The sequence below is a fragment of the Drosophila sulfurigaster genome, chromosome X (assembly GCF_023558435.1).
Source record: "Drosophila sulfurigaster albostrigata strain 15112-1811.04 chromosome X, ASM2355843v2, whole genome shotgun sequence".
Lineage (NCBI taxonomy): Eukaryota > Metazoa > Arthropoda > Insecta > Diptera > Drosophilidae > Drosophila > Drosophila sulfurigaster.
Window position 1 is genome coordinate 8094979 of NC_084885.1, and position 19234 is coordinate 8114212.

At 39.5% G+C, this 19234-nt stretch overlaps 1 protein-coding gene across 7 annotated transcripts in view; it reads left to right on the top strand.

Annotated features, from left to right (window-relative positions):
- LOC133848239 (optomotor-blind protein) overlaps positions 1-19234 on the top strand; it is a 146295-nt gene that overhangs the window by 77549 nt on the left and 49512 nt on the right. For 5 of the 7 annotated variants that reach the window (XM_062283728.1, XM_062283724.1, XM_062283725.1 and 2 more), the window contains exons 2-3: positions 11286-11399; positions 11474-11636. In XM_062283728.1, coding sequence (XP_062139712.1) covers positions 11290-11399; positions 11474-11636 — 273 coding nt within the window. In that variant the 5' untranslated portion in view covers positions 11286-11289. The remainder of the gene's footprint in view (positions 1-11285; positions 11400-11473; positions 11637-19234) is intronic. The other 2 variants (XM_062283726.1, XM_062283727.1) reach the window with 1 other exon arrangement.

Here is a 19234-nt window from a genome sequence, read left to right on the forward strand (position 1 = left end):
GGCTCTCTCGTTATATTGGTTGCTGCTGCTTTGGCTGCCTGTTACCTTGTTGACTTTGAGGATTTATGAGTGTCTGACGTGTGTGATGACTGTTATTAGTCGCAGCCACGTACAAACTTCGCTCTCTTCTCTTCTCTTCTCTCTTCACGCTGTCTTCAACCTTCAACCGGTCTGCCTTGCTGTTGGCCATCTACCTTCTACCTTCTTCTTCTTCTTCATCTTCTGTGTCTTCGTCGAGATCGTCTTCGCCTTCGCCTTTGCCTTCAACGGATGTTTGCTGATCTTCTGATCCTCGGAACAGTTTCAGTTTCAGTTTCAGTTTTGAGCCTCATCATTCATGGAGTTTTCTTAGTGTTTATTTCGTTAAAGCAAACAAAAGCAAACGCATTTATGTTGCATGCACCATAATTTAGACATTAAATTTGGGCGCCTTGCATTCAATTTGTGGGCGTGGCGAGGGCTTAGAAAATTTCTCAACTAATTGAAATTTTCCGTGGTTTTACACTTGGATAAACGTCAAGGAATGTGCCAAGTGTCTAGCTGTTGCTCCTTCTGCTGCTTCCTCTTCCTCTTGCTCTTCTTCTTCTTCTCCTTGTTGTAGACTAGTGGGCCACGCCCACTGGTTTCTTAAGCGTTTTCTTTATCTTGTTGGCTTTGGTTTAAGCTCACTTAAGCGCTAAATGCGCATAAATTACTTACACTTTGCCAAGCAAACATTGACAGCGCGCCAACGACACGCAGTGGCCACGCCCCCGCTCCCTGCCACCCCCCCCCACTTCCACTACTAGCACCCTTAACAAACTACAACCCCCAACCCCCAAGCCCTAGCGCAACGCGCAAATCAACGAGCTGAAAACATTTGACGCACAATTTAATTAAAAATAAGACGACGAGTCCTTACCCCCCAAAAAAAATAGAAAGAAGAAGCGAACATCCCCTTCTGGGACAGCATCCCCCAAACACCGCTCGACTGCTGGTCGCAACCCTGCGCATTGCATACAGAATATAAATGTATTTAAAGCTTGTCCATAAATAATTTAGCAGCTAGCCAAGGCTGCATTACGACCCCAAAAACTAGCTTTTGCTCACTTCCTTTTCATTGCGTCTTCTTCTTTGATACATTTTGTTTTGTTTTTTTTTGTGTATCATATTTTTTTTTGCTTTTTCTTATTGAACTGCCTACGCTTTGTCGTTGTTGTTGTTGTTGTCACTCAATGTGGAGACCACCCACAGTTAATATCTGCGGAATATAAGGAAATTAAATCTTATAATTCGATAGCAAGGGATGAACGCATCTCGGATATTGAGCTGTTTGGGTAGCTAAAGAGATTGATTGAAGATTGTTGTTTAGGTAAGCAGATGAAGTGATAGATTTAACCCAAAGAGCAGTGGCTAAAAATGGAGAGAATCTGAAAAAAAATAATAGAAAAATGAGAAAATTTGAGAAACAGAGGTAGATAAAAAGATTAGACTAATCATTGGATGGAAAAGAAAAGAATATAATAAGATTAAGTTATAATAATAATAGTTTACGAATTTGGAAATAGATTAGATCACTGGATCTATAATAAATCTTTATAGAAGAAAAAAATAATATAAAGAATTATAATAGTTATAATTTATAAATTTGGAGATAGATTAGATTAAAATTGGATATAAAGATCTATAATGAACCTTAAGAGATAACATGAAAATAAAAAGAATAAAAATAAAAATATAAAATAAATAATAATAATAAAAGAATAAAAGTCTTGATACTTTGGCCACATATTGAATTATAATAAAACATTTTAAGTAATATAAAAGGTGTAACTATTGACTTAATGTAGACATTGTATTCCAAGTGATCTGGAATATACTAAATACTATATAGTATACATATATTATATAGTAGATAGATAAATAGCTAGATATAAATCAAGTATGATCATAGTGAGAAAAAGACAGCCACAAAAAATGGCGAAAAAGAGATGAAGATAGATCTTATGATAGCTTAGATTCGAATGCAAAAAATAGTGTATAAGTGTGTGTGTGTGTGTGTTTGTGGATTGCAATTCGTCAGCGATTTGCTTGCACAGTGGTACGGGATACTGATGGAAATCCTTAACAAGCTGCGCTTCAGTGCGCCGCACAAAACAATTTGACAGATTATTATTTATTGTTGTTGTTTCTGTCTATTTTGTCAATTCCAATTAAATTTTTGCGTGTGCAACAAATTGAAAATGACAAAAAACGAAATAAAAACCAACAACAATAACGAAAGCACTTAAAAAACGTTGCAATTGAAAGACAACAAAAACAAAAACAACGCTGCTAAATTGTTTCAATCAACATTATTGTTGCTGCGGCTTTTGATTATTGTGCGAAAAATCACACAAGCCAAACAGCCAACGGCATGAATATTAAGTGAGTGTGTGTGTGGGAGGGCAACAAAAAAATGAAAAAACAGAGCAACGAACAATAAGTATAAAAATATTAATAAATTGCTGTAAATACGCGACAAGTAAGTAGCATAAAAAGCAGCGACAAGCAAAACGAAAATAATAGTAATAATAATAATAGTAATAAAAACAAAACAAAGCTGGCAAATCAAAATCAAAATTAAGCAGCAACAACAACAAGAATAAGAATAACAGACGTGAGCGAACGCTGCCTTGCATGTAAATGAGGCAGCGCAGTCGCTGTCGCTGTCGCAGTCGACGGCGTGACAAGTGTAGTGAAATGAGCAAACACAAATGGTGGAGATTGAAAGAGAGCGTGAGCCAGAGAGAGAGGGAGCAAGGGGAGCTGGCAGGACAACAACAACGACTGACCAGCAAACGACAAAAAAATTAAGCAAAGCACTACAAAGCAAATAACAAAGCAAAATGCCAACAAACACACACACATGAGGAGAAGACAAAAGCACACACAAATAAAAACTTATATGCGGGGGCGCGTCTGCTGTCCCGCTTGCACGCATGCAACGCAAATGAGCTGCGTGCGACTTGCGAACCAAATGCCAAACAGCCAACAGTCAGAGCGAGACGGAACAAAGAAATGTGTGCAGAACTTTTGTGTATTGCGATGACGGGTGGGTTATGTTCTGTATGAGTGTATGTTCGTGTGTGTGTCTGTATGATGGGGAGGGGAGGGGTCAGTCAGTCAGTTAGTGCGAGGCCAGGGTGTGCAATCTGCGTATGTATGTGTGTGTTTGTCTGTGTCAATTGACCGAAAATGATGGCGACGGCAACCGAAAATGTTCAGCAAAAATGGCGCACATATGTATGTGTCCCTGTGTGGTTGTGTGTGTGTGTGTGTGTGTGTGCTTGACAGCAGCCGCAATTATGAGCAATTATGACAAAACAAAAACCCAAAAAAAAAAACACAAAAAAAAAAAAATACAAATAAAAACAAAACAAAAACAATCAAATAAAAGCGACGGCCATTTGAGCTGCGTACTAAGCAGGCAAAAATTTTGTATTTGTATTTGTATATGTGAATATATGTAATTTGGATACGATTTGGCATCGGGGTTTTTGTTTTCAGGCAAATTTAATCGTGTATGAGTATGTGTGTATGTGTGTGTGTGTCGGTGTTTTGCGGGTTGAAGGTAGCGCCCACTTAAATACCAAACATTATAATTACATTAATGAAAAATGTGTTGTAATTAATATGATAAATAATTATGAAATGGAAAGTGAATTTTGGGAATGTGTTATGTTTTTGGATTAAGTTGAATGTAGATAGCGAGAAAGAGATAGCGTTAGTTAAAGTTGAACTGCCAAATGAATGATGATTGATGAAGAGGCGGGAAACCGTTGAAAGCTTAGTTAGATAATAGTTGTGACTACTAAATACATATATGGGAAACAAGTAATTGCAATTCACTTTTCCAAGCTTAGTAAGCAAAGCAAATAATATTAACAATTTTCAAGTTTGAAATTGAAATATATATTTGTGCTTTGAGTCGAATGTCAGTATTATTAAATACTAGATTTAATATAATAAAATAAAATAAACAAAATATATATGTTTTTTAGTTTTGTTCGTCACATATCTGGCATAGTAGTTATCTATAGCGTCATAATTCACACAATGCCAGACATAGATCTTTTTGTCATTTTCGAATGTCACATAAATCAACACCCAAAACAATCGAAGAGAGTCCCCAATGACCCCTTAAGATTCCTGCTGTCGAAATTTAGACATAACTCTCGCTGCTTATCTCCGCAACAACTGCACTTCAATTCATAACAATTAAATGAAACAACAACAGCAACAATGTGTAGAAAACAAAACAAGTTCAAGTGGCGATTGGAAACTGGTACAGATCGGTAAACAGCGCGCTCAAGATAGAGCTGGAGACAAAAGTCTCCTCTAATCGCTCCCCGAAAAACACACACAGCAAACGGGGCCAACGGGTTCAGCACGTTTTTTTTGTTTTTCGGGCAGTACCGAGAGGGTTGCCGGAGAGGCTGAGAGTCTGTGTTTAGTAGCCACTTATCAAGTAGTTGCGTTGACGACTCGCTGAGTTATGTGTGCAAGTGTGCAAGTGAGTGTGTGTGTGTTGCTTGACAACGTTGACAGCTTCCCTATTCTCTGCTCTCTCTTATCAGCATTAGACTCAGATAAGACTAAACTAAGTTTTTGGTATTTGTTTTTGGGATGCAACTATTATATATTCTCTATTTTTTAGACATTGGGTGTAGTTAGTTCGTTAATTCATTTTGTAGCACTGCTGAAAACAATGCAGAATTTTCGTTTAGCTTTTCAGTAATTGTTTATTTTTTTATTATAAAAGAAATCTACATTAAAGTTTACAGTTTGTGGCGCATTTTGTAATACTGTGGAAAGTATTGCGGAATTTTCGTTAAGCTTTTCAGTTGTTATTTTTTTTATTAAGTTCAAATACCATTTAAGAGCTCTTTTGTTATGGATTTTCTATATTTTATTTTTCTATATTAGTCTTTTCAATTTGTGTATTTTTAAGCTGAAATAAAGTAAATTAAAATTCAAGCTTAGAGTATCTTTTTTTTATATATATCATTTTTTAAATGACTTGTTTTTTTTTTATATTAAATTTTTATATATATAAATTAAAATCGAAAATTTGAGAAATGTAGAGCATTTGTTATTCGGCTTTGTTGCGTTGTTTGTTCCATCGCTCGTTTCACGCATTTTCCATAATTAAGCGGCCAAATTGTAATTACATGCGATTTGATTTATATATTAGAAAATATTTACGAGTTTTTGGTTTAGTTTTTTTTTGTTTTTGTGAGTTAAAGTTGGAATTAGGCGGCGCCTCGTAGCTGAGTTTTCTACAGTTTGTGTGGAATTCCCACAGTGCCTGGCGACAGCTGAGCACTCAATCCTCCAGTCGCCATCGCAAGGTAGCGCCACACAAGCGCCCTTAAAAGAGTGCAGGACGTCAAAAAAAAAAGCAGCGGGTTGCTGCCTGTCTCACTGTACTGTCCATCCGTCCGTCTGTCCGTCCGTCCGTCCGTCCGTCCGTCTGTCCGTCTGTTTGTTTGTTTGTTCGTCCGTCTGGGGCACGTCTTAATGACATGGCCATTCATTTTGAGCCACAACGAGAAACGCTTGTGGGCGTTGCCGCTAACTGACAGCCAGCGATCGACCAAAGCGATGAAGATGATGGGGAGATGGGTGATGGTGATGGTGATGGGCAGGGGAGGGAGTTAGTGAGAGGCCGAGTTTCAGTTGTTATGCCTTCATAAATTGTTTTATTATTATATAGAGTTGAAATATGGCAGATAAGCTGAGCGCGCGAGAGAGAGAGAGAGAGAGTGAGAGGGAGAGAGCAAGGTAAGCGGTCGCTGTCAGTTTATTGGTTTAACTAATTTGCTCAACAAACGAAGCCCCTATAAACCATATACATGCATACATATCAAGTATAGTAGATCCCTTGAATAAACAAAACAAACAGAACGCACGAATGATGATAATGATGATGATGATCCTCCTTGTTGTGTGTTGTGTGTTGTGTCCTGTCGTATCCGCTGGGTAATTAGCGTGTTTATGATGCAGCTGCTACGTTGACTCTTCTCTGACTCGTTGTCTCCTCGTTGTCATCGTTCTCGAGAATTTGTCAAATAAATTGTTTTGCAATTGTCGATCGAGTGGGAAGTTGTATGCCAAGAGTTTTGCATGCAATTGTAATTCAATAAAATTCAAATTAAACTTGCGACAGACAGCTGAACATTGAACATGTAAGATGTAAATAAGATGCACCCCTTTCTCGATTGAGTTATCGATAGTTATCGAAATGCGATGCCCGCTCAAAATGTGTTGACAAAATTGCCCAAAAAAAAACAGATTATGCGAGGCTTCTTCCCTCCCGCAGCAGCAGCAGCAGCAGCAGTAAAAGTAAAATAAAACTAAAACAACAGGGGAAAAACACAGTTGAACAACAATTTTGTTGTCACAAAGGAGAACTGTCAACAGCAGCAGCCAGCAGTCGATGTTCGCGTTGTTCACGTTGTTGTCGGTACCTTTGGCCAGCTGCAGGTGCTACTTTAATCCCCGCGCTTGTTGACAAAACCCAAACGGAGACGCCGCCGCCGCCGTCGCCATCTGTAAGTAGCCAGGGAACAAGGCAGCCAGTCCGTCAGTCAGTCAGTCAGTTTGTCAGTCGGTTGTTTTGCAAGCCTACTTGAGTTTTTGGGCCTTTTGTTTTACGTTCATCATGTTTGCTCTCACACCACACACAACCAAATCATCATCAGCTGTTGACGTCTGCGGTTGTCGTCTGCATTTTTTTCTCTTTTCTTTTCTTGCCTTTTCTTTTTGGACCCGCGTCTGATTGACTCACAGATAATGCATTGACAATTGACGCTTCCTTTGGCAGTCGCGCATCTCTTGCCACATCTCACCACGACCTTCTAAAAGCAACGCGCACAGGTGCCTTAATAGACACCGTTTAGTCCCGAAAACAAAAAAAGACTGATAGCAGACGGTGCAAATGGTTGGTTTGAAAGCCGGCAGCAAACATCTTTTCAACGCTTGTCTCGATTGGAGATTCCCAATTTGGATTAGCAGCTCATTTGTAGTGGCAGCCTTCTCAGTCTTACCATACCATCGCATAAAAGGGTAGCTACTGAAAATAGATATCGCTAAAGTTGAGTGACAATTGAGTTTAGGGAGAGTTTATGGTTCATTTGTAGTTGTCCGCCTTGTGTCTAAAGGGTTGCTCTATTACTTAAAATGCTGCTGAAGATGAGCAGTGATTGATTTTAGGGAACTATGTAACTATTATAAGGTTTAAGTTGAACTAAAAGAGCAGCTTTTGGATTATCTATAATGCGGTATGATTTTTACATTCATTTTGTATTCTTCTATACTTTTGCTGTTCATTTACTTGAATGTAATAATTGAGCTCTGGAATTGGTTGACAATTGAGTTTAGAGATCGGCTTAACTTATAGTTCTTTTGTTGTAGAAGTCTTGTCTGCTTTACCGGGAAGCCGGTGTCTAAAGAGTATCTTTGTTACTGAAGATGCTACTGCAATTGAGTTTAGGGAACTGTGTGACTATTACAAGCTGAGTTAAGGAAACCATTATCTAGATTGAGTATTAAAAAAGAGCAACTTCTTTAAAGTGGTACCAGCAGCTGCTTATGATTTTTGCTTTCATTTTATACCCCTTTATTCATTTGCTTATAATTTACTTGAAAGTAATAATTGAGCTAGGTGATTGCTCTAGTTGTTTATTCGAAAAACAGCAGCTCAACCTTGCAGCTGGTACCAGCAGCCTTCCTTAAACTAGGTCAGTTACACGCTGCCATTTAATTTTGCAGTACAGCCTTCCAGCTGTGTTTGATACCAGCAACGTAGCTTTTTTTTTCGTTTGTTTGTTTTCGCCAGACTTTATGCTTGCACTTTCACTTAATACGCATGCAAGTTGGGGACACAAGCACAGGACAGTTTTTTAATGACAACCTTCCAGGCGGTAAAGCAGCCAGCTGTTAACGTGGCGACAAAACTTCTAATGATATCAATTTAGGGGCGAGGTTTGCATTCACGTAATACGGTAAGCATTTAGCTTATCGTTTTTGGTGCTCGCTTATCTGTGGCGGCAATGTGCCTCGAAATACCAATTACAACTCAATCGTTGAACATTTATGTATTTCATTGCCTGACAAAGAGAGAGAAGAAGAGGAAGAAGTAGAAGAAGCGGCTTTTGGCCGAACCCATGAGCGAGCTCTCGACAAAAACCCAAGGGCTAATTGATTAGCCATTAACCTCAATAGGGACGCAGCAGCAAACGTTAAGGATGAGGTTGAGTGCCGAGCAAGACAGCAACGAGCGACACCTCAACACACACACACACACGCAGTCGCAGTCGCAGTTGAGAGAGTCGGCTTAATTAGGCTTAATTATGGGCTGAGGGTTTTTGTGAAGTGGCCAGGCGAGGCCTGGTTAGGTCAACAGCAACAGCAGCAAGTAGCCTGGTTGGAAACACTTTCAAGCCACATTAACAGCTCGTTGTTTTGTTTGTTATTGCTGGGCAATAAAATCCAAAAGAGAACGAGAGCAGCGAACATATGAGGAAAATTGAATTAGCTGCAGAAAAGTGTGTGTGGAGGCCCTCAGAGCGCGTTCACAAGCAACCAACTCGCAAAACAAACAAACAAACAAAACAAACAGCTTTTTGGTCAAAAGGTGCAAGTTTTACACGTAACGATTTGCACGGGGGCAAGAGAAGAAGAAGAGTGGCTTCCAAGTTGCAACACAAACGAGAGCAAATCGTTTTGTTGTCCACTGAACAGCAACAACATCAAGTGGGAGAGAGAAGGAAAGAAATAGAGCGAGAGAGAGAGCGAGAGAGAGAGACAAAGTCTTAGCCCGCCTTCGGAAGACGTTGCGCGTGTGGTGGCCCGATTTGTATTTTTTTCCTGTATTTTGGATGCTGCAACTCGACTTCGACTTCGACTGCGACTGTGGCTCCATTTGCTTTGGGGCGCTATGGCGCGACTTGGTTGCGTCTCTCTTGGCCATGGCTATAACAAGCTGCCAACAACTGGCGCCAAGTGCTCAATAATGTTAACGAGCTATTCAGTTAAGACAACCAAAAAAAAAAAAAGAAAAACCAACACACACACACACACAACGAAAATATAAAGAAACTCAGGCTCAGGCAGAAGGAGCCCAGGCAAAAGCAGCACCAACTAACCAGCCAGACGTGCCACAAACGGTCGCTGTGTCTCCTCCTCCCTCCTCCCTCCCCCTTGTTGCCCCGCTCCACCGCCCAATTCTTACTCTCGTGTCTTGCAGTCTTCTTCGGCGAGTCGCCTCAACTCCTGGGCCCGCAAATAAAAAATAATTTGCAGTCGAAAAAGGCAGTCGCCAACCGTGGGCTGAGGCTGAGGCTCAGACTGTGGCTCAGGCTGAGGCTGAGACTGAAGCTGGAACTCAGTTTGTGTGAGGCTGCAGTCAGCCAAATGCCTACACTGTAAAAAATTGCCAAAATACTTGAAGTAATATTTATTTTGTAATTACTAAGAATAGCTGCATAACTTATTATTATTTAAGTAATAGAAATATTTAGAAAACAATTTTAACATTAAATATTATTGTAAAATATTTTTGTAAAATATTTGGCTGAGCTTCATATTATAGTTTAATCTTTTATTTTGGAATGCAATTTTTAAATCGTTATTTAAACAATTATATGTAATAAATATATTTTTTAAAAAGAAGATTATAATAGTTGGGAATAGTTTCATTAAAATATTTTTAAGATATATGGGAATTGCTTTGTGCGACACTATTTACTGTGAGAAAAACATAAACTGCAACAATTTTAAAAATATGTAAAAGGTTTTTTTTTTATAATTTAGGTCTAAATTAATACTACATTTGGATCTTCGATTGATTTTAGGAACGTTTTCTTCATTTTTTCAATTAAAACAGAAAAATAGTTTCATTCATCAATTCTTCGCTCGCATAAAAGTGCCAAATAATCAATAGCCATATAATTTATCTTAACTAAAAATTCAAAAATGTTTTTTATTTTAGATAGGAAACTACCGATCTATAAATAAATCAAGCAGTGATGAAAATAAAAGCAATATTTTTTGTAAATAACTTTCTTTATTTATGTTGCTTTGGCTGCAATGTTGAAGTCGCTCTCATACAAATTTGATAATTTGCATTTTGCTTTCGAGTCGTTTCTCTCAGTGTATTTGGCATTCGTTGCGGGCAGCTCTGTCCACTCCGAGTGTTGCCTTGTTCTGCAGCTCTCTAAATAGAAACATCGCAACGTCAGTCAGTTCGTCAGTGAGTCAGTCTCTTTCTCTCTCTCTCTCTGTGTCTCTCTGTCTCTGTCTGTCTGTCTGTCTGTTTGTCAGTTAGTCATTTAGGCAGTCAGACATCAGTCAGGCTTGTTAGCCCGAGCTCCAGCTCGAGCCTGTTGCTGCTGGCCCCTGTTGGACGTGAACGTTGTTTGGGGGCCTTCCTTCCTTTGTTGGTTTTATCAAAATGCAGGCGCAGCTGATGATGATCTGTGAACATGAACAAGACGTTCGTTAAATTTGATTCATGAGGCGCAGGCGCTGAGACCGAAGACAGAAGACCTCAAGACTGCAGAAGACTGAAGACCTGAAGACCTGAAGACCCGAAGACTGGCGCTCTAAAGTTTTCAAGTTTGAGGCGCAGTCGCAGCGATTGAGTGATTGCTACTTAAACTTATAATTTTCATATTTGTGAGTGTGCGTGTGTTTGTGTTTGTGTATTTGTATTTGCTTGTATGTATGTATGTGAGGGTGCAGCCCTTTTTTGTGGTGCCTGGGTGGGTTAAGAGCAGAGCAAAGATCGCTTGTGTGTGGTTTCCCTCTCGCATGTAATTTTCGAGTTTGCACATTGCCACCAACATGGCCAGAACATGGACTGAGGCTAATCAACGAGCCTCGACTTCAACATCGAGTTTGGCCAATTTGAATTCGAAGCTGGAAACAATTTGCGGCTTGGCGCCACTTGATAACTTGGCCAACTTGGCGCGACGTTCGTCCCGACACACACTGTGTGTTGTGTGTGTTTGTTTGTGCTTTGTTTGCTTTTCCCTCGCACTGATAATGATGATGATGATGATTGTGTGGCCCCCACTCGCTCTCTCTCTCTCTCTCTCGCTCTCACTCTTTCCCCCTGAGAAATTTCTTGGGCAAGCAGCGTACAGCGTTTAGGCTTTATGCTGTGCTGATTAATGTTTTATTTGATTACCCCCACAACAACAACAACAACAATAACAAAAAAATTACTCGCTCACTCTTACGTTTTTCTTCATCTACAGACAAATGTTTCCGCAAATGAAATTTCGTGTTTCGGGTCTGGATGCCAAGGCTAAATACATCTTGCTACTGGATATCGTTGCGGCGGATGATTATCGTTATAAATTTCATAATAGGTAAGTCGATCTCATCTTCATCCTCCTCTCGTTGTAGAGTTAATTTTTGCTGATTTTCCTTCCTTCCCTTGCAGTCGCTGGATGGTCGCTGGTAAAGCGGATCCTGAAATGCCAAAACGCATGTACATTCATCCAGATTCACCCACAACGGGTGAGCAATGGATGCAAAAAGTTGTTTCATTTCACAAATTAAAATTGACCAACAATATTAGTGATAAACATGGATTTGTAAGTACTGTACGTCTTCTTTGTTTACCGCATTAGTTATTTAAGCCATATAGACGTCCCATTCACCAACAACCCTTTCAATACGTATCTAACACACAATTCATTCAATTATTTATTTCTTATAATTATTAATGGTAACATTGTTATCCGGCGACAACAAAAAACGAAGTGAAACAGAAAAACTTTGCTTTGAAGTAGGGAGACAACTTTTGAAGTCGATTTGGAAATCTAATTGCTCATATGCTTTTTAGTTTAGGTGTCTTTTAAGAGTGTTACTTGGCATTTACTTTGAAATGTTCAGTTAGAGCTAGTTTAGGAGTAATAATATATGTATTGACTTTACTATATTCAGTAAGAGCTAGTTTCTGAGTTATATTATTTGAATATAAAAAGTTGGAGCTAGTTTTCGAGTAATAATATATATATTTGTTTTGATACATAGAGTTAGAGGTGGTTTCGGAGTAATTCTATTTTCGGAGTAAGTTTGTGAGTGTATATTCTTTTTTGTTCAGCTAATTTTTAATAGTGTGACGATGTATTTATATTGATAAATACTGCTATAGCTAGTTTCGGAGTAATCATGTTTTCGGAGTAATTACGTTTCGAATAACTAGATCAACAGTTTTCGTTGAATTGCATTCTATTTACTTTGAGATATGCAGTTAAATCAAGTTTCGGAATAATACAATTTTCGGAGTATAGTTTCGGAGTAAACATATTGCCGAAGTAAGTTCGTTTCGGAGTACAGTTTTCGTTGAATTTCCTTGTCACCCAAAATGACGCATAGACAATCTAAACACACACACTCTCTATAACTGCGGTACCAGCTGTAAATTGATGAGAGGTTGCCGCTACCGCTGCCAACTTGTGCTGTTTGTCGGTGGCGCTGGCAAACTTCAAAGGCAAATATACAACAACAACAACAACACTATCAGACTGCGTATCAAAGAGGAAGCTGCTGTCGTGCTAAAGAGGGGCCACAACAACTAAAACACAACACCATCGACGACAGCCTTCTAGCTAGTACCGAGTACCAAAGTACCGGACACTGCTGCTGCTGCTGTTGTTGCTGCTGCGGTGGGCCTTATCAATGCAAATGCGCGATGCGTTTGAAGTTTTTTTTTGAAGTATGGCAGCCATGCAGAGCGAATGTGCGACCTTATCTAAAACTTCTCACACGCAGGCGAGCAGCAGCCGAGCAGAAGAGTCGAATAGCGACAAACAACTTTCGTTTGCTCAAAGTGGGCGAACAAATTGTCGGACTCTTTACTCACTTTTTTCCCCCGCCGGTGGTCTCTCTGCCTCTCTAAGCTATCCTTCTATCCTCCTCTGGCTGGCCAAGGCCGGGCGGCTTTTTGAACTTTTGCCGACGACGATCGCGTAAATTTCATCAACTGCTGAGCAAAAATGAAAATTTTGTGCTGTTGTTTTTTGTTTTTTCCTACTTTTATATTTTATTGATCAGCGGCGGAGCAAAAGTTGTTGTTGTTGTTGTTGCCCACCCGTTGCGCCCTCAGACTGAGCAAATGGCGACAGCAACGCTGGCGGGCGCCATGCAATTCTCTCTTTTGCTCTATTGCTGTCTTTGTCTCACTCTCTCAATGCGATCGACTGCGATGCCTCTTTGCATGCCAAGTCATAAATCGCACACTGAACAAGCTCTGGCGCAGACTTTGGCGACTGCCATAAAGGGCTACAACATCGGCGTCGTCGTCGTCGTCGTCGATGTCGTTCTCGGTTGTCGATGTGTCTTGTGTGTGCGTGGGCCTCTCGGCCTCCGCTAAGTAGCCTGTGTTGGCCATTAATTTCGCTTAGTTCAAACGCCGCCGACGCGCCGACACAAAGCGCTGCGTGTGTTCTCTTCAATTTCGGCTCGGTACTAGCCAAGTACTTCATGATAATACTTGTACTGTTTTTTTTTTTTTGCGTAACCACAGCCACAGCTGTTGTCGCTCTCAGGGTATTTGTTGAGAGTTCCGCCCCCTTTGGCGTCTGTCATGCGATAGAACCGCTCGAAAATCTATAATTTAACACTTTTTTGCGGTCGAGAGAGACAGAGAGAGAGAGAGAGAGAGAGAGATAGAGAGACGAACCCTGAGGTCAGCTCAGTGGTCAGGTCAGGTGACGATGTCTGTTTGCCTGCCTTGGTGTGTCCTTCATTCATTCATGCCCGTTGGCTGCGTGTCAAAACAACAGTAAGTCGTTGTCACACACTCTGCTCTGCTCTGCTCAGCACCCTCGAACTTTTCTCTCACTCCTCTCTCAGCTTATAATTGTAGCGTATCTGACCACGATTGCATGTCTTACTTTTGTAGTCCGCCTTGCTGTGAAGCGGTAGATGGGGCGCAGCTAATACATTGAAATGCACTTAGCACAAATTTTAAAATATATACAAAATTACTAGATCAATGCAAAGCAGCTGATGAACTAGCAGTTATGCTGTAGAGCATAAATTAACAATACATTCTCATTGAAAATACACTAAAATGTAGCTTTTATCTATAGCAGTTTGTATGCCAAATTTAAAGACGTTGGCTGTGCTAGACGCCAGACAGAAGGACGGACGCACGCAAAAACAGTTCCCAATCAAGCGAAAATAAAACATTTAATAGACAAACAAATGGCATAGGAGGAAAATAGAATACTTTAAAAATAAGTAGAGATTGCTTTTGCCTTTAACAAATTTAATTGATTTAAATCTGTAAAAGGTTAGATATAATTCAAATTTTTATTAACCTTTACCTAAAGCATTGGCTGCCAAGGCCTTCTTTAATTTAAGAAACCCAATTTAATATACATTTATATAATGTAGCTTTCCTATAGAAGAGTTTGTATGCCAAATTTAAAGACGTTGGCTGTGTTATACGCTGAACTGCACGCACTTCAGCGAGCGGGCAGACAGCCAGACAGATGCTGATCAAGCGTAAAGCGAAAAAACGCGCGCGTTTTAAAACGCCCCTAGCTGCAGTTGTGTGCGTGTGTGTGTGTGTGTGAGTGTGTTAGAGTGTCGGCCATGTTGCAACCCTAAAATGGATGGCAATGCTGCCTTTTTTATTTCTTTTGCGGTGTTTTTCTGCATTCTGGGGTGGTTCGGATGTGCTTTGCATTCGAGTGTGCAAGAGTCTCCTCTGTGGCACATTGTGTCTGAGGTGTTGCCTAATGCGTTTAATTGCTGAAGCTGGCAAAAAACCAAAAAAAATGAGTATAATGAAAAAAAACAGCAGTGAGAGGAAAATCAGAAGCGAAAGCTTTGCCAATTAGCCGCACTTCAGTATGGACTGAAGATGTTGTCAAGTGTGTGTGTGCCAAGAGCAGAGTTGCCAGGACCAAACAACCCAAAAGCAGCTTCGCTTTAAGGGGACAACATGAGGACAACAGCAACTACGTCTGTCTGCTGCCATTAGTTTCATCGTAGTTCAAAGCACATAGTTGGCCATCATCGTTGTGTGACCATTGAGCCATGCCAAGTGGTCGTCCGTCTGTCCGTCCCGCCGTCTGTCCGTCCGTCCATTGCCTCCCTGCTGCTGCTGCTGCTTATGCTTCTGCTCTGTGTCGCATCTTCTGTGCAGCAGACGAAGCGCAAAAAATTTATCACAGCCAAGTTGACAAATAAAGTGAAGTGGAGTTCCATTTCCGGACATCAGCGAACGTCGTTGCGCCATCGAAATCAAATTAATTGAAGCTCACATGTCCTGGGCAGCAAAGGCTTATCCCATCCCTTCCTTTTTACCCCGCTTTAGTTTAGAAGCTGCGTCCTTCGCTCTCTCGCTCTCTTCATGTTGTGGCCTGTGTCTTGAAACAATTCGTTTAGAAAATCAAAGGCGGCTCCGGCAAATAGAAGTGCGACCCTGAATGCCTTGCATACAGTTCCTGCGGGTGTGTGCGAGTGTGTGTGTATGTGCAAGTGTGTGTGTTGTGTATTCCTATATGGCCAATTTGTCTGTCATAGTCAGGTAGTCGCGCAGTCCTGACGACTGTCTCTGCTAGGTGTTGCCCCAATATCCAACTTAAAAGGTCGCTTTGATGTTGACAGCTCTTTCGCTGAAGTGACGCTTCTCCATACTCCCCCCCGTAACCCTTCACCCTTCAACTACAACAAAAAAGAGGAACATAGTGGCTCGTGGTCAGAAAAGTATGCTCAACTCTCAACTTGAACTAATTTCAACGCAGTCGAGCAAAACGTCTTCACAGCTTAACCAACTGGCAAGCAAATGTCACTTTAAATAATCGAATAGGTAAATCTTGTATATAAGAGACTTTAGTATTTATATATACAATATAATTCATTGATTCAATACAATAATTCGTGCAAAACAAATGTCAATTAAACTTTAGTATTTAATTATACAATAATTCATTGATTCAATACAAAGGGTGTCGCAAAATAAATGCCACTAAATAAATTCCAACAATATATTGATAGATGTATTAGTTTTTATAGATAATTTTTGTAATATCAATTATTTTAAACAGCAATGTTCATTTTCTCATTTTGTTTATTCTGTTAAATCATTTTGAAGCTAGCTAGCATTTGTATTAATTTAACTCTTACTGTTTTATTCCTAATTTTAAGAGTTCTAACAGTCAAATGTGAAGGATTTAGTAGTATCTCTATGAAAATGCAAAGAATAAAGAATTCACTTGTGAAGGATTTAGTATATTATATATTCCATAATTTATTATCTCGATAATAATTGTGAAGAAAAGTGTTTTGACATCTTTAGCTTTGCTACTCTTAAAGCTATTTGCTGGCATTTCCCTACATAAACAATCAAAAATACTATTTCATATGTTGATATCTTTATGATAAGTTCTATAAAAATGAAAAATTAATCTTTTTTCAATTTTGATATTAATCTCAATGCGAATGCGATTGGAAAAATAATGAAATATTGAAAACAATTAAATATTAAAAGTGAAACATGTTTCTTATTTGGGAAAACAGATTTCAACGCTATTAATGAAGCAACGTTGAAATTTTTTTTAAATATTTTTAAAATTTTTAAAATTTAAAAATACATATTTTATGTTTTAATGTTATTTACAACCTAAAAATTGTAATTTTATTATTTGTTGAATCGTTTTAAAGCCTCTTCCCATTTATTCTTATACTCTTAAATCTCCAATTCATCAAATGCAGTCTTCTTCTACCTCTCCCAACTTCCAAATTTCTGTCCATTCAAAACTCTTGGCGATTAGCAGTATCTTTGCAGTGCTCTTAACTATCCATTAATTCAGCTCCTCGAATTAAAATGTTTCACTGCAAATGGCTGTTTTTCCTTCCTTTTTTGGGAAGGTTCAATTCGCAACCCTGCTCGAGGGGTAGCAAACCTCTAAAGGCTATCGAAGCTATTTAATGATGATGCTCGCTACCACAGCAAATGTTCAACTAGTCCGTCTGTCTTTCCTGCTGTCCATGGCTGTGTGTGTGTGTGTGTGCGCCTATAAATGTCTGATTTCTTATCTAATGCCTAATGCCATCAATTGCGGCGTTGCGGCTCACTATCTCAGCGTATATCATGACGCACCCAGACAGCAGGGACAGGGGCAGGGGCAGAGTGCAGGGGCACGTTCCAGCCGCAGACATACATCATACCATCAACAGCAGCCGCTGTCGCTGTCGTTGCTGTTGCTGTTGCTGTTGAGTGCAAAGGGTATCTTCGTATCTGCAGCTTGACTACAATAAATAACCAAAAACCGGGGAGAACTAATACAACTACAACTACAACTACGACTAATAATAATGAGAATCAAGCGAAAGGGCAAGAGGAACCCTAAAAACCCATTGGCTATCAGTTTTGCGATCAATGAGATTAGGCTGCAACTGTTGTTGCGTGTCCTGCTGCTGGCTGCTGCATTCTTGAGCGAAAGAAAGAATGAACAAAAAAAAAAATTAAAAATAAAACCGCAGACATGAAACATGCTAGTTTAGATTTTTTCGTGTAACTCATTCGCTCAATTTTTGCCTCAGCAGCTGTTCTCGTTGCCTTAATTGGCTGCATATTTTTTTTGTGAACTCGCCTCAATCAATTATTTTGGAGCACACATTGCTCCTCATCCAACCAAATCATTAACTGCACCTCACTTGATTCTGATTGATGCTATATTTAGTTGTTGTATCTTAGTTGCCCCCTTCAGAGTCTAGGGCAGACTGTCTGCGACTTTCTATGCGCTTCACCAATTGCAACTGTCAGCACAATCTTTTGCCTAACAAACTTTGAAACTCTTGACTATATAATATTTTTTGCTAGGGAATTAATATGATTTCTAAAACTCTACAACATTTGATTTTATTCGGAACAGTGAAAATAACAATTCTAGTTGTCCATTGATATTTGCATTGCAGATTAATCGCTTGTTTTTTAAAGTTCATTTGCTACAACCTCGCATAGTTCAGCAAAGTTTTTATATCTAGTTTAGATGTAAGCTTCAGATGAATCGGTTGACTATTTCATAAAGAAATCACCGAGTAAAAGGTGCAACCCGAGAGGCTCTAGTTTTTGTAGCAAAAGCTTGAAACTTTAAGCTGTTTGATTTTTTTTCTTTTTTGCTGATCTTACATTATTGCTTCAATAGAGCACATCTCAAGTGAAAGGTACGATCCGAGAGGCTCTTCTTCAGACCTAAAACTTCAACTCTTTTTCTCTCTCTTGATGTTTCTATATATTCCATTAGTTATTTGATCAGTTACATATTTTATTGAATTCATAGATTAGACCTCAAGTAAAAGGTACGACCTGAGAGGCTTTTTTTATACAGCTTGAGTGGAGAGGTACGACCCGAAAGGCTTTTCTTTTCACAGCTAAAACTACAACTTTCAATACCTTTCTTCTATTTCTCTTGATGTTCCTACATATTTAATTTCCTATACATATTTCATTAACTATTTAAGCATCTATATCTACCATGTAGCTTTTAAAAAACTGATGTCGTGTAAATGGTACGACCTGAGAGGCTTTTGCTTTCCTTTGTTTTTGGCAGCAATTAAGAAGTACTCCCTTTCGTCTGCTGACCTTGCTATTTAGTATATTTTGTGTGTGTTTTTTGTATGTAGAACCCACTCGCAGTCATTTAATTTGCAGCCACACCATAAGTGCCTTCATTCCGGGCTTATCGTGCTGCCCACTCAATGGGCAAGTGTTAACCTCAATTGCGTACAGCTTGCTACACGCAGATAAAGCTAAAAACGCCATCAGATGCCAGTGAATGCGAATGCGAATGAGAATGAGAATGCGACTGCGCCCAGACATCTGTCATATTGTGTGTCGAGGCATTAGCATACACAATACATATACATATATATAGAATATATATTTATATATATATATTGTTGGAGTTCTTTTAAAAATGTTTGTGAAGCGAGTTTGGAAGGCTGACGTGACCAGCGGTACTTAAGACTTGCTTTGCTTTCTAGCACCACTCGCTAGTTTTTCATGGCAAATGTGTCAACCAAATGAAAGAGAGTGAGAGAGCGAGAGAGAGAGAGAGAGAGAGAGAGAGAGAGAGAGAGAGAGAGAGAGAGAGAGAGAGAGAGAGAGAGAGAGAGAGAGAGGAACTTCAGTCGTTTGAATAAAACGCAAAAATTTTGTTGGTGCTAAAACTTGAAC